Here is a 16,244-nt window from a genome sequence, read left to right as displayed (position 1 = left end):
TCGTGATACGAGGCAGGTCATCTAGTCTTCGGATCGTTTTATTCATTACTGAGAGTGCGACTTTAAGAGGTGGGGTGATCCCTCATAAGAAGGTTGGTGTTGCAGAATATGGGCCACTTCTCAGACAGCGCTTCACTGAATGAGCTATGTCCCACAACTGAGAAATAAACCCTAATCTGTTCCCATTAGTGAAACACAATCCAAACATTTACAATTGACACGTGAATCGCTATTCTCTATGAGCTTCGAGCACCATAGAAAGCATTCCAGACTATCAGAGATATCGTGGGGGAAATAGCACAGTACATGCTGTTTCGTGTTTTAAAGGGATAGTTCACACAAAAATGAACACGAAAGAAGATATTTTGAAGACCGTTTACCAACATTGATCCCCATTAACTTTCATTGTATGAACACAAAACCACATTCGCCATTTTTCAGGAAATAGAAAAAAACACTAGTTTGAATTCATCACATACTGTGTTGTCAAAGTTGAAAAGCAGTGTCAAAACCCAGTGTCAAACATAAAGTGTGACATAATAATGATTTATAGCAAATAAAAGTAGTGATATACTGCAGTGATATACAGGTTTAGAACGTCAAGAGGATGACTAAATGAGGTTGACTAAATTAAACTTTGTTGGGTGAATTTTCCATTCAAGCACCTACAATGTTTTTTAAGTGAACTATACCTTTAAGCAGTATAGAGTGCAGTATGCAATATGCAGAGGCTATTTTATAGTATGCTACATTTTATGAGGATGCTAATTCGTAAGAATCATACACGTTAGCACGCTTTAGTATGATCTGCTTTCGCACCAGTGATGGTTAGGTTTGGGATGGGGCTTCATTGCTTTTTTCTAAAAATCTAAAATCTTAGTATGATTCACATTGTATGAATTCACATGACTTTGTAAAATAGCTACGAATTCCCGTGGGATCAGGCTGGGCGCTGAAGCAAGAGCAGCCCATAATAAGACAAATAGGATATATTTAGTACGGGGAACGCTAATGAATCTGTGGCCTCCCGGTGAATCAGTACAATAGATGAATTATCTCTGCTCTGGGCAATGTATTCAAATAAGAGTCATTTAAGCAAAGCGCAATTTTCTTTTAAACAACTACAAAGCCTTAGAATGTGCTGAAGCTGTTATAGTTCTTTATCTCATAATAAAATCGCTTTAGTATGCATTTCATTCACAGAAAGATTTCCTGATGTTGGCATTTATTCATTGACCGAGAAATATAGAGCCAATGACCCGGAAATACCAGAAACACAGATTTCGAGAATTTTTTGCATTGGAAATGACTAGAACCATTACTGATAACGAGACATTCTGTATATAGATATATTTTATTTACTGTAGTTATCAATATTCTCTGTTTGTACCTGGGTAAAAACACGCTCTCCACCACATAAAAGTCCTGCATGAGCACATCTCGGTCAGGTTTTGAGGTCAGGTTCCCCACCGTGTAACCGATGCCCAGCTGGATAGCTCCTTTCAGGGTAGATGATGTAGTCTGAAAATATGTCAAAAAAGCTTGATAAATTATTTTATCCAAGTCATTTTATAGCCTTTCTTCATTTAGGAAACATATTTCACACAACTCAAGGTTGAACCAAAGTCCTGTACAATATAACTCAAATCTAAGAAAACAGACGATGCTAGATCGTGTAGATATTTAAAGACAAAATATAGGTCTGTTGAGGTTACGAAATGCTGAAGACCTGGCTTGGAAACGGAGGTATCTTTGGTTAACATTTGTAAGTCAAAGCAGCTTAGAAAGGTTCACTCAATGTACGAGTGTTCAAGCAACCATGGTAAGACAAGAAGACTGCATGTTTGTGTTAGGGTTGGGCGATGTCTAAATTGGCATTGGACGATGCATACAGTAAAGCATCGTGATGGACGATGACATCGGTGACAAGGTGCGACGTTATAAAGTGAGGTGCGTTTAAGCGCGAACTGGAGAGTTATGAAGTCAGGCGTGTGTCATCTGTACATTGCAAATTTTATAGTTATACAACGCGAGCTGCGCAGACATGCATCTTCTTGCATTGTAACGTCAGGCGGGTCAGCTCCACATCGTGATGTATGTCAGCTATCGGCGACAGATGATGACATTGTCTATCGGCCCAACCCTAGTTTGTGTACCATAAACTCCAGGAATTTTGAAAAGTTCATTAAAGAGTTTCTGTTGATAGTATAATTTAGGATAGTGGACACTATCAACATGAAACCATCACTGGAGACAATGGAAAAACGTCATTCTTCAGTCTAAAATAAGATATTAGACGACATCTTGTTGATATAGGCTAGAATATCTCAATGACTCTGTTTACAACCGGTAAGCACTAAATACAGGTGTAAACAGGGTGAGTAATGTTTCATGGACTGACGATCAAACCACTTTAAAAACAGAAGGTTAAATCTTAAAGGTCCAGTGTATGAAATTCAGCGGCATGTAGCGAAGAGGTTGTGCATGGCAACCAACGGCTCACTTCATCCCTCCCTTTCAAAGCACTACGGTGGCTGACAAAGAACTAAGATTTTGTTACGTTTTCGGCTCTTTGCTGAAGGAGATAACGCATTTAGGAAACGCTGTTTACCTGTTTACAAATTCTATAGAAACAACATGTAAGGGGACCGGCGGTGCTCATTCTAAGTGTAATAAAACAACGCTTCATTATGTAAGGGCTTTATACATCTCTGAAGACATAGTTAGTACATAGAAGTATAGAAATTGTGTATATTATATTGTTTTTCTGTCAATAGATCCTCCTAAAAATACACATTGGACCTTTAAATCAGCCTGAGATCAATTTATCTTCAAGGGATAGTTCACACAAATATAATATATTCTCATTTCTTTTATTTTCTGTCTTCTGCCAAACACAAAGGAAGATATTCTGAGCTAAACATTGGACCTCATTGACTTCCACTGTATGGACACAAAACCACAAACATTAATAAAACATCATCACCTTCTTATACGTCTTCTCTCTACTGTTATTGCTCGATCCACTGACTCCATTCGCATTGGCCGATGACATCTGTGATGAAAATGATAAAGAGAGTTAAGATGAGTTAACACGAGTGTATGTATGTAAATAAAATCCTCAGACCCCGGCCACCCGTAAACCATAACATTTGCAACGGACTGCAGGATATCCTGGCGTGGTTATTAAGCGGCATGTAAATACACTAATCTGCTAATAAAATGATGTACTTGGGGTCTACCTTGTTTCAACCAAGAACACAGGTGCTGCTCTGCTGGTCACGGCTGCTGCATAACCCAGTCATGTGGAAAAGATGGACAGCCACGGTCGGGGAGCGGATGAGAATGAATGTTCTTTCTGTCAGCCTGTGGATGAGAAAAATAGGGCTAGTTAGTACGGATGTGACTGAAAGTGTGAAAAAAAGGCGTAACGGCCAACAAACAAGAGTGGGGGTGTGACCTGTCAAGATGGTGCTCAGGTCATATCTCACCCCAGATAGAGAAGACAAAATAAACTTTATGTGATTTAAAGATCGGAACATTTTTACACATTTTTTTAATTTTGTGATATGGTGAAAAGGTATTTAACTACTGTAAAAATACCGTTCTGGCTCCTCGAACACAGCTCTATTACAGTTTACTAAAACGAAAAGTATTAAAGAGATAGTTCAAATTCATAGGGATAGTCTAGTTCAAGTTGAGTTTAAATAATATTAGGCAAATAAAATATGCAATTTATTTGATTTCAATGAACAAAAATGTTTTAAAACAAAATTTTAAATGAAATAAAACGTCGCTCTATATTACTATTTCAAAAACGTAAAATTACCGAAACAAAGAAACACAACGTCTCAGTGATAGATTAAAATAAATTCAGGCACAAAAATGATTCACAGAAAATGAATAAAAACGAAATTAAAACTGATATAAAAATTCATTAAACTTACATAGCAATCTTAAAATAAACAAATAAATAATAAAATGACAAAAGCACATAACTAAATTGCTAAACAATTGAACTAAAATGAACATGGAAATAAAAATATCAAAATAAACTATACCATAACTAAATCAAAAATTTGAATAAAACAACAATAAAATTGGAAACAAAACAACGCCAGCTCTGCTTTATACAAAGTATATTCTGTCTGGTAAAAAGTGAATATAAACTTAAGTAAATATGACAGAGACAAATACAATTCAAGGGTGAAAAGTGTCATATGTAAAAAAAAGCCCTCTTCTTTCCCAGGTTCATATGCCAGATACTATACATTAGACCTCCATAGGTACATTGTCCCAAAGTTGATCGATGAAGAGTTATTTTAACACTCCTCACCGAGACAATACAGCATCTCTTTAGCCTGATCTCATGACTGGTTAAGCGTTCGTGCTTGCAAACTGACGGCTACCTCGTAAAAACAGCAGAGACGGTGCAGGCGCTCACGGTCTGTGTAAATGAGGAAAAATGACCTTTCAGACTGCAAGCATAAACAAACTGGAAGACTGAGAGCTTATTCAGGGCTAAGAGCAACTTCTGTCGGAAAATCTAAAGCGTCTGTGCCATTAGCTCCGTGCCAGCATGTTTATATCCACAGACTTGAAAAAAATATAATAATGTTTTCCGCTGGTTGTGGAGAGAGAGAGTCTGTGCGCAGTGGGCATGCGAGGAAAAGAAAAGAGAGGTTAAAAAGGAGAGAAAGTGTTGGGATGTTGGCTCCTGATAACCAGCTGCTGTCTGCAGGTTTTCATCAAACTGCTATACAGAGCTATTACACAATCCACTGAAGCGTCACATGCCAGCCCAGTGCAGTTCACACACAATAAATGTCCTCCACGTGTCATTATCCGCAATACTGTAATTTATGAAAACGTCAATCCAAACTGGAACGGTGAAGCATCATGTAACTCAGGAAGGTGCCGCTCAAACGTCAGAACGAATGTTTACAACATTTATTTTACTTTGGTATTGTGCTGTGTGTATTTGTTGGAGGATCTATCGCTTATTGCTCCCCGAACTCGTCTGCTAAATGACTAAATGTAAATGTAAATCTATTGACAGAAATGCAATTTAATATACATAACTACGTCTTGCATAATGAAAAACCATGCCATGCTGTTTCAACAGTAGCCCTAAACGGACAAACTGCTCTACAGAGCGCGTTTCGTAAATATGTTTCCTTCGGCACAGAAGCGAAAACGCGACGACATCTTTGTTCTGTGTCGACCACCGTAGTGTTTCAAAAGGGAGGGGTGGAGGGACCCACTGGTTGCAATTCAAAACCTCACCGCTAGATGTCGCTACATTTCATACACTGGACTTTTAATGTTCATTATCACCAATATTATGGTTCAGTTTTGGTGATGTTAGTTGCATTAAGTAAGTTTAACAGCTACAACTTTTGATTTTAAAGATTGACGAAGATGAATACATGCTGTTCATTGTTTGTTCATGTTACCTAATGTAGTTTACTTATGTTAACAAATTCAACCTTATTGTAAAGTGTTACAAAATCAACTAGGGGGGGTCCACTGGTGTCATGTTAAAAACATTACAGATATTGTATAAACTAGATAAAAAATTGTCCCAATTGTCCCACTTATATCTTTGTACATAACTTATCTATTTTTCTTAAAATCAACGTATTTACATTTTCTGCCTTGTGTTTATGTATGTTATGTAAGCACTCAAAGCTCCTGAAACCAGAAGAACTTGCTTGTGTGCAATGAATAAACCTCAATCTGATGCAAACTAAATATACAGTAAAATTAATTTTATAAACATTGTTTCAGTTCAGATCATCTGTGTGACATAAGTGGCTAAATATCATTGTGTGTTATCAGACAGATCAGTAAATCATGTTAGCTTACATAAATATACAAAACACCATAACCATTACTGTATGTATTACATTACAGCCTAGGGCATCTCTTACTGTACAAGCTAAATATGCTTAATGTGCAAACTATAAGAAAGCCATTCATTGGTTCATTTTTCCCAAAAGTGTAAACAGTGTGGCTCCATCCGAACATTGATCTATATGTTTGAGTATCGTAAATAGCCCAACACAGCAACCAAAGAGGGGCGGGACTATCGTTTGCTAGCCAATGACAGCGTTTTCTGTAATCCAATAAAGAACAACACTTCCATTGTACAAAAACAAACTTAGATGGAACTGACAGTGGAAAAGCCACAGATCTTGAAGTAGGGAAGTGCCCTTTAAAGGCATTACAGATTTGCTTCTATCACCATAACACATAACACCTGTCCTCGCTTCCTCTCTCTCTTTCCCTCCATCTCTCTCTTTTTTCTTCATTTTGTCACCTTCCTGAAAGACATTAAATAAAAAGAACTGAATGTCATAATGTTTCAACCAAATGTACTTACTGTCTTTCCTCGAAAACTACAAATGTCTTCACAAGCAAACAAAGACGTGGATCTGCTTGCTTATTAGACTTGCTTATACACGGTGTCCACCCGCCAACCGATTACATCACTGTTCATTTCGGATATTGCTTTCTTCGTTTTTTTTAATATAGGCACCTTATTTAACGTAAAGGTTTTTTCATTTCGCTTCTTATAAATGTTTTGCTTGATGTGTGTCGTGATTATTCGTGTTGTTAAAGGAAACCTATCTGACGTTAATGTTTTTTCTTATATTTTGCATAGTGTGTGCAGTGCTTATTCGTTTTGTAAGGTCTGTGTTTAATATAAGCAAATATCATTGTGCATTTTTGTAGTGTTGTGTTTTTTTATTCAAAAAAGATACTGACCCACCATTAATTCAAGCAATTGTCGTTCCCGAATTGTCGCTAATTTAAAACAAAATACAAAGATGGTTTCATCACCATCACTTGCTGGACATACAAGCCTCTCTTTAGCTTGGATCTGCGGGATAACGGATCTTAGATATTATCGTTAATAGCGCTCTCAATATGGATATTTCTCTTAAACAAATGCATCGATTCGCTTCAGAACACCTGTGTTATGGCCACAGAGCTGTTTGGAGCAGTTATTTGATCGATGGATGCACTTTTTTGGAGCTTCAAAAAGTCGACACCCATTCACTCCCATTGTACCGTTTGGAAGTAAAATGAAACGTGGTATTATAACTCCGACTGCATTTTTCTTCAAGAAGAAAACCATATTCAGTCAAATGTATTGAGGGCGAGTAAAACATCTTTGTTTAGGATAAATATCGATATTGACAACGCTATTAACAATAATGTCTGACTTCCGTTATCCCTATGCTGCGCGTGAACGAGAGGGTTGTTGATCCGGAAAATGACGCAGGTATTGTAAGTTCCAGTGACGAAGATGGGGACATTTTTGGAGGGGCTCATTTTTTCCCTGGTTTCATTCAAACTCTGTATATGACATATGAAATATATATTTTGAGAAAGGTCTTAGTGGATTTGAGTCCATATGAAAGTCAACAGGGGCCAATGTTGTTTGGTTATCAAAAACGTTTTTTTGTTTAGGGTGAACTATCCCTTTAAGCAAGAACATATGGTCACTGTCAGTTTTGTCTCCCAAACACAGCCATCCGACGTCTGCACACTTCAAAACATTGTTTAACTGTGAAAATGAAATCTCTTCAAGAATTATTCATGTGTGAGAGCCAAAATCCTGTGTGTGTCCATTTTAATTGAGGGCTTAAAGCTTGGGAACAGGATTAGGAGTGTTGCGCGGCACAGGCCTCACAGATGCACTCTTCATTCTGACCGGAGGTTCTCTCCGTCGTTTGTTAATTTGGTACAGTACAGACAGTGATAATATAACTGGATTATATTACTGGATATAATGCTCATGTGTAACAATACAGCTTTATATGCGAAGAAAGAAATGTAATTCAGTAAGAAGTGCTGTGTAGATTTGGCATGTGGACATCTACGTGAAAGCTGGCTCTAATGGCTATTGGTGATTTAAGTGATGTTCTTAAAGGAACCGTTCACCCAAAAATGAATATTCTTCCAAATATCTTTCTCTGTGTCCCTTTATTCACAATCCATGACAGACCTAATCTTAAATCAAATAAAAATGTTACTTAATTTCAATAAAATGCTTTTTATGCCCTCTCTCTAATATCCTCTCAACAAACTTCTTTTCGGTGGCTTTATGAAGACCAAGACCTCTGAGGAGCACTGGTGGAGTCTCGGGAGGAGGCTGCGAGAGATGGTTAGAGATAAAGGGAAAAACAAGGACGATATTCATGCTGCGTCCCTATTTACTATTCCAAGGGAGTTGAACTCGGCATGCACGGAACGATGAGAACCAGGTGATCAGACCAACTGCTGAACAGTCGACTCGGGACAAGGGCAGAGAGATCTGCTGCGAAGGTCGAACGAGTGAAAAGAGCTTGAGAAAGGCCAGAAATATACTTTGACGAAAGTATGAAATACATCTGAAAACAGGTTTCATTAAGCATCAATGATAACAAACTTAAATTTAACTTAAATAAATATGTTAGAGAATATGATGGATAGAGCAGTATAGATTATTATGCTTCTCTGGGGATCAAACCATAATGTTTTCAAATCCAAGGTATAAGTGAAATATATGGAAGGTAGATGCCCGACACAGGACTGATCGATCATTTGATGTTACATTATCACGATGCTATCTACCTGCATCCAGCGGAGAGCCAGACCCGTTGTTCATCTCGCAGTCTGGGCGATGTCCAGCGTGGTGATAAGAAAAGCATTCTGCACTTTAATATGCAATCACTACGTGTACCAGAGAGGACGTTTTGTATACTAAGGGTATTTCTACAGTTACATAATATAATACGATAATAAAACAATTACATGTAGGTCAGCTGGTAGACTGCAACGCAACAATAAGGTCAAGGGTTCGACTCCCAAGAAACAAACACAACGTGATAAAACGCATCTTAAATGCACTATAAGTCGCATCAGATATAACGAAATGTTGAGAAATATTACAGAGGCAATCGTCAGCATTGTCTGGACTCTCATTGGCCGTCACTGTTTTGTGCTCCTTTGCATAAAGTGCAAAATCGTTGCCGTCATTCATGCAGCAGCCAGAACTAAACTTTTCAGAAAGAATTTGAATAATATAAATAAAGACACACAGCAGTATATCTTAAGAGCTCAAATGTGATTTCTACTGCATACAACTAAGATTTTGCTCATAGCTACTTTTAGAAATGCATATAATATTACTGTATGACGATCTGAAGTTTAGACTTCAAACACGGTAACTACAACAAGCTTCGTGACCAAACCCTGTCCATGCAGGGGATAGACAACTTCCTGAGTGTGCGTCTGACATAAGAGCCTTTCCAAGAACCTTGCTGCTCCTTGGGGACATGTTGCCATTGGAAGCAATTGATGCTTTTTCTTCAGATGAACAGAACAGGATATGTATGTCTAGATTCCATTGTTGTTCTGAAACCAATGAATGCAACAACGTCGCTCTCAGTTGCCTGTCTAGCTCTCTCCAACAATGCTTCAAAACAGCTTAAACTCACAGCATTTTGACATTTAACAATAAATGTGAGTGTTGGTTTATTCCAACACATAAAGCAGCCGATCACAACATCATCGATCATTGATCAGGACAGGTTTGACATCCCACTTTACGTTCTACTAAGACCATTAGCTAGTCATCAATTAGTCACCCTTTTTTAAAGGGGTACTATTTTTATTTTTTACACTTTTTAGTGTGTAACGTTGCTGTTTGTGATTTAAAAAAACAAAATTGCGAAGTTTAAACACCACTCCGAACGGAGACAAAGGCCCTGTCACAGATGGCGCACTTCGTGTGCACTGAGGAAGACTCCAATGAAGTTGCCTACCTATGAATCCTCGCGAACGACCAATCACAGAACGGATGGGAGAGTGTCGTGGGTGTCAGACATATACGTTAATATGACAGATAATTTTTTTAATGTATATTCTAAAACATTTTCAAATTAAAATGGTTTCTTATTCGCATTTTTATAAGCCAAATATTCAAGAATAAAAACTTTTAATGCAGTGCATTTTCTTACTAAAGGTAATAAGCCTCTAATGTTTTGTTATATTCAGTTGACCCTGGGCTCTGTAAAGCTGAACAACACAGCTTCTGTATTATAGAAAAATATTAAACAACAACATATATGCATATTAAGAACACATTATGACCATTAAGTATTGTGTGTACAAATAAATAAATATACATAAGCACTTGCATTGCCAACATAATTATCTATTGCATAACGCTCGGGTGGCATATCCACCTATGAAATCCAGAACTATAAAAACGGGCAGCTCCTGTCTCCCAAATAACAACAACTGGACAACAGTGTGGTCGATTTCACGCGGCGCTGCACAGACTTATCAGTGTATGACAACAAATTACTGCAAGAGTGTTTAGAAAGCACTGCTTGCTCTTTCCCGCCGTGATGACCTCAAGTCTGTCCATAAATGCAGTCCCATGTACCCTTGTGGACTCGTGCCTAGTGCCCTATAGCTCTGCACTTCCTGACGTCACCAAGTGTGGACTCGGTGGAGGTCGACAAGATTGGAGTGTGCCATGTGGGACAGAAAACACTTTTTCGAAAGTCGGGACCACAACCTCTTCTGCTTCTACAACTGCTTCTTTTGTTTGTCGAATGTCACAATTCTGCTTATTTAAATAATTACTGACCAAGGCTTATATGCCTAGCTGGGGGCACAAAAGCATTAAAGGACTAGTTTAACAAAAAAGAAATGTCCACACTATTTATTTACCTTCATGTTCTTCTGATGTGACATTGTTGAGCAGCCACCAACCAGCAACATGCTCTTTGTATTTAAAGCATTGTATTTTAAGCAAGGGTTAAAACAGGAAGATTTTACATAACATGTAAATTCTTGATCATGTCCTTTGATTCCTATAGATGCACTACTGCAGTAAGACCTAAATATGTGTAATTCAAAAGAAAATGATAAACACAACGTGGTATTGACCTCAGCTGTGTCTGGAGGTATTGTATTCACATCTACCTACCTGTGCATATTAACAGCTTTCGTTACGCAACCCTGCATGCAAGAGCCACATATGGAGAAAGACATGGCCGATGTTCCACGGATGTGTTTTTCCAGACTCTAATTTACATCTGGTGATTTCCTATTCAAAAGCAGTGGCTCAATAACCTTTTGCCAAAGAGAGTTGCAGGGAAAGCGTAAAGGAACCTGAAGACCTATTCAAATGTTGTTTTTCTGAATGCAACCATCTTCAAACCTTAAACCTTTTGAAAACTCAGGTGAGAATTGTCTGTGTACCCTAAATGCATTTGACAAAAACTAAAACAAAATCATCCTCAAATATACAGTACATGCTCCATGTAGACGTACGAGTTATCTCAATTATACTCATTTATCAATTTACTCATGATCATATGTCAATCCATAATTGTGATGTTGGGGTGCTAAAACAAACAAAGCAATAATTCAACAGCATCACAAAGCTTCAATGTATATATGTATACATATTTACTGTACATATGCATATTAGTTGAGATGGGGAAAAGTCTCAAGTGAACTACGTAAATCACCTTTAACAACTCCTATTTCTGTGTATGTTGCAAGTAATAGTTCAATGAAATATACAAATTCTCTCATAATTTATTCATCCTGATGACAACCCAGATATGTTCAACTTCCTTTACAAAGAATTTTATATTACAATTAGTGCTGGGCAGCGATTAAAAATTGTAATCGCATGAATCACATGACTTTTATGTGATTAATCGTGATTAATCGCATTATTACGCGTAAAATTCAATACTGAATTCAGAAGTAGTGTATTGTGCACTTTTATTTTAAAAGTACTGCTATATGAACAAAAGTGCAATAGGATTTGTGTTGTAAACACTTTCAACAAATAACATGCTTTTTTCAGTATTTCCTTTACATAGTAGCATTAACAATTTTAATTAAAAATATTTCTTGTGAATCTCAGCTTAAACATTAATGTATTCAAAGTAAATACAAAACCAAAGCATTAGGCCACTGACAAGGGCATTAACATTCTGTCTAGTTTGATATAGAAAAATATGTTTTATGATTATACGAGTGACGGGACACTTATCCCATGAGAATGCATTCATGAGAACGAGATTTTCAGACTTTATTAAATAAATCCTCAATGATTAAATATATAGGGGAAAATAGTCTCTTAAATCACCTTAAAAACACAAAATGCAAAAAATGAAAGAAATGTAACATCATAAAAAATGTATGAAAAAAATTAAACTTCTGTTTTAATTAATTATATTATGCAGTAATAATATGTAAACACTGCTAAATGTATTGTCAAAAACTGACAGGCAGTAATTGCACAAAAATTATGCATTGTTTTCTTAACAGGCGCAGCTATTAGTAAAGAGATCTTGTCACACCCCTAATGATTATTAATATAAAACATAAACTCTCTTTCAATACAAAGAGTAAAGTGTACTGTATTTAAAGCACATCTTTAAAAAACTAAATCATTGTATGCTATTTTATGCTTTATATTTACAATTGAACACAATTCCTTTTACATGAGTGTTTTGGCCCGTCGTTTATTGTTTGATGAACATTATAAACAGAGATCTTTATTAAGCTGCTGCCCCTTTAAGAGCGCTACATACAGATATACGGATCTAATATACTGTGACGCGCCAGTCTTGTTTCCCAGCTGTTAACGTTCATAAAACGGACTACTTTTACATGGACCGTTGCTAATATGAGAATTTTGACATTATTTTGTATTTATTTGTCTGTTTCAGAGTAAGACTACGTGAAAGAGAACTCAGTTAAGTAGTTTACGCTCCGACTCTCTGGGGCGCATGTTTAAACACATTTTTTTTCGACTAAAGAAAACAATACATAAAAATCTTGGATGACAACAGGGGTGAACACATTAGCATAAAAATGCATGTTGAAAGTGAACAAATCCGTTAATGCACGATAAAAGAATTGTCTGCGTTAACAATTAATATTTTTACGCGATTAAATAAATTATGATTAAATAAATATTATGATTCCAGTAGTTTAATAAATGCCTTCTGAAGTGAAACGATACATTTGTGAGAGAAATTTTTTTGCGGCCGCTGCATTCTGTATTCATGTAAATACAATACACAGGTGCAACATCTCATTGTTTCTCGCTTGTCTCATGGCAAAACACTCACATGAGTATGTGAGAATTTTCATTTTTCAGTGAACTATTTCTTTAAAAGTGAAAGGGACAAAGTTATTATTTGAATGGTTAACCTGCTGCAGTTTTCGTTCGCAGGTGCCGTTTCTCAATGTCTAATAATGGAAACAAATGAATACACTGAAGCAAAATGATCCACTAGGAAGTCCACTGAGAAGTCTGTGACAATCCAGCCAGAGCAACATATCACACTGTTGAAAAGAGCATGTCAAACCAGGCACTTCTGTATTGATCTAGGACCATCCAAGTGAGCTGTTGAAGTGAGTCAGTAAACTGATGCTGGGTCTGTGTGAAGGGTACTGTATTTTAATAGTTGTATATTGGCTGTCTGCAGCCTGAATACAAAGGAGGAATGTAGCGGCCCATTGTGAGAACAATGATATATGTTCATGTCGGTGAGAGTACCGGTCATGATGACTGGGATACAGCTGAAAAACTCAATACTCAACAATAAGAACACTCAAATCTTTTTAAAGGAACCTCTCATAGATTTTTTTCAGGTTCATTTGTTGCATTCATTTTGATTACTCTTATATGGTGAAACATTGTAATAATTTAAGGGAACAATGACTAGTAGCCCCCACTCCCACCAACTGAGATGTTTTAATGTGCCTTCGGCCTTGAATGTTCCAAAAGTTACACCACAGTATGTTTTTACAGTACATCAAGCTATTTATCTCAATGATTTAGGAAAATCCACTTGTTGAGTCTGACGTCAAGCACCACAGCGTCAAGTTCCAAGCGCTCTATCAATGCCATAGGCAAATAACTAAAATATGCTAATATAGAGTGCTGTAAAACTACAAAAAAAACTTTATCCTAACTTTTAAGTTCATAAATCGAAATCTCAGATAGCCAGACAGCAATTCGTTTTATGAGTAATTCAAATATTGATATCGGAGATGTTGTGATCCCTGAGACTGTTGTGTACATGTGAGTTCATGATTATGAAAGTTTAGCTTCAACGGTGATATAAATAACAGTGCTCATAAAGGCATTTTTAAGCTGTACCCTCAGTTGAAATGACTTGATGCCTGGACCCGGCTATGATGATATGGTATTACTATTTAATACATCATGACTTAAAGGCATAGTTTACCTAATAATGACATTTCTGTCATTATTTTCTGACCCTCGTGTTGTTCAAACCCTGTATAAATGTCTTTGTTCTGCTCAACACAAAGGAATACATTTGGATATCTATTTTGGTTTTCGAGTCAACTATCCCTTTAACACGCATATTGGATTCCTTATTATAAGAGTGAAACATGCGTAAATAAACTGATTCAAACTGAATTCATTCTTATGCAAAATGCTGGCACTAGGCTGTTTTGAAGAATGGGCTAAGAACACAAAAATGCCAGCATCAGAGAAACTTCTGATTTACAATCGCACAATTCACGAAGGCTGCAGGACGCCTCTGAAAACAGCAACTGTAGCCGAGAGCCACCCGGAAAATGATCTGCGTAAGAGACAACAAATGCTAGAAGAATTTCTTCCTCATTGTTCCCGGCTGTCATGTGACTTTGTACCTCCAGGTAGAAAGCCTGTCCGGACAACATAGTGTTTTCAAATATTATGAAAGGTCTCATAAGATCAGATGGTATGCAATACTCCATGCTCATTTTCACTTTATTGTTTCTAAAACAAGACTCCGTTTAAATCCATAACAGTTGATTCTCAACCACAAAGTATTAAACACGACTAGAAATAGTGGTCACTTGGGGTTTTTGTAGGATGCCCCACTGGCTTTATAAAGGAGAAATACAGTTTGCCTTACACACTTTTTAATACTGTGAATCCACAGCAACATAAAGACGAAACTCTCATGATACAGACTACTTTGACAGCATATTTGGTCATTTTGTGTGCATACTTCCCGTAATTCCCAGATATTGGTGAAAGACCGATACGATGCCCCAAAATGCTGTCTAGTAGGCAGCGCACTAGATTTTGAGATACTGCCCCGTGGGAGCTCGCATCAATAGAAGAAGCATCACAACTCCTCACAAATCTTTTTTGTCTTCTTAGCCCATTCTTCATCATAACCACCTTTCCCTCCCATGTTGAATTACGTTTTATTCTGGTCTCAAAAAGTAAATATTTTTAATTTATAATAATTATTACCTATTCTTTTGCAAACACAAACAGACAAATTGTGATACGTGTGTCTTAAAAATACAAGTTGTCCCTAGTGTTGTTGTTGTTGTTGTTATTCAAAGCTGCCTGAATGTTTATACTAGAAATGCGACTGAAATGATTATTAAAGACGTATGGCACGTTTGCTTACATGCCAGCTGAACAATATACACCTGGGTCCTAAGTTAGGACTCCTGACTACAGGTGTACGTCCCTTTTGACCCTATCTGGACTGGTTATTTCGCAATAAATATCATTTTAATAATACCTTACCTGTATTTCTTTAAGGGTGGGGAGGGGGTCTGTCTGCTTTCAGAGATGGAGGCTTGACGATGATATTCCACAACCCGATGATGTTTCGCTCAATAGATACAAATGGTGAACTGAATGTTTTCTCTACTTTGTAAAATCCTAAATGAAGGCGAGTGTCATACAGCAGCACGAGTCTCCGCCTCCTCCACCCGGAGAAATGCAGAAGTCACTTTTAATTCAAGCTTTTGATGCCACCTGCAGGCCTGTGTCTGTCGAAGCCAAGTGGCGCTCACAAGCCCCCTAATATATATCGATATAGGTCGTGTGCACATATGACGTCGCGGAGCGAGCGGAGAAATGGGCGCGTCGAAAGGCGGGGCTTGGCGAAAGGTAGAGGCGTGTCGAAAGGTTTCTCATTGGTCAAAGGTGCGCTTTACAAATTAGTCGACCAATCAACGTTAACCACACGCACAAGTCATTTCTTTTAAACAGGAAGAAGCCCTTAAAAACGAAATATAATTGTATGAGACAAGTCTGTTTTGCTTAATTGCTTAATAATAATAAATGATAGAAGGTAGACCTAACCAAACAGCTCTCACTCATGAAGTTTTATGAGTATTTCAGTACATGCTAGATCATAGTCGGATGATAGAAATGCCTTTTA

At 37.2% G+C, this 16,244-nt stretch overlaps 1 protein-coding gene across 1 annotated transcript in view; it reads right to left on the bottom strand.

Annotated features, from left to right (window-relative positions):
* Positions 1-15,910, bottom strand: part of pip5k1bb (phosphatidylinositol-4-phosphate 5-kinase, type I, beta b) — a 34,220-nt gene extending 18,310 nt beyond the window's left edge. Inside the window, exons 1-4 of the mRNA XM_079467349.1 lie at positions 15,602-15,910; positions 3,243-3,366; positions 2,987-3,055; positions 1,391-1,521 (exon numbers count right to left, since the gene is read on the bottom strand). Of these exons, the coding sequence (XP_079323475.1) occupies positions 1,391-1,521; positions 2,987-3,055 (200 nt within the window). The 5' untranslated portion in view covers positions 3,243-3,366; positions 15,602-15,910. The remainder of the gene's footprint in view (positions 1-1,390; positions 1,522-2,986; positions 3,056-3,242; positions 3,367-15,601) is intronic.
* Positions 15,911-16,244: the final 334 nt, after the last annotated feature.

The sequence above is a fragment of the Barbatula barbatula genome, assembly GCF_947034865.1.
Source record: "Barbatula barbatula genome assembly, chromosome: 11".
NCBI classification, from domain to species: domain Eukaryota; kingdom Metazoa; phylum Chordata; class Actinopteri; order Cypriniformes; family Nemacheilidae; genus Barbatula; species Barbatula barbatula.
This window is presented reverse-complemented; position numbering and strand designations above follow the sequence as displayed.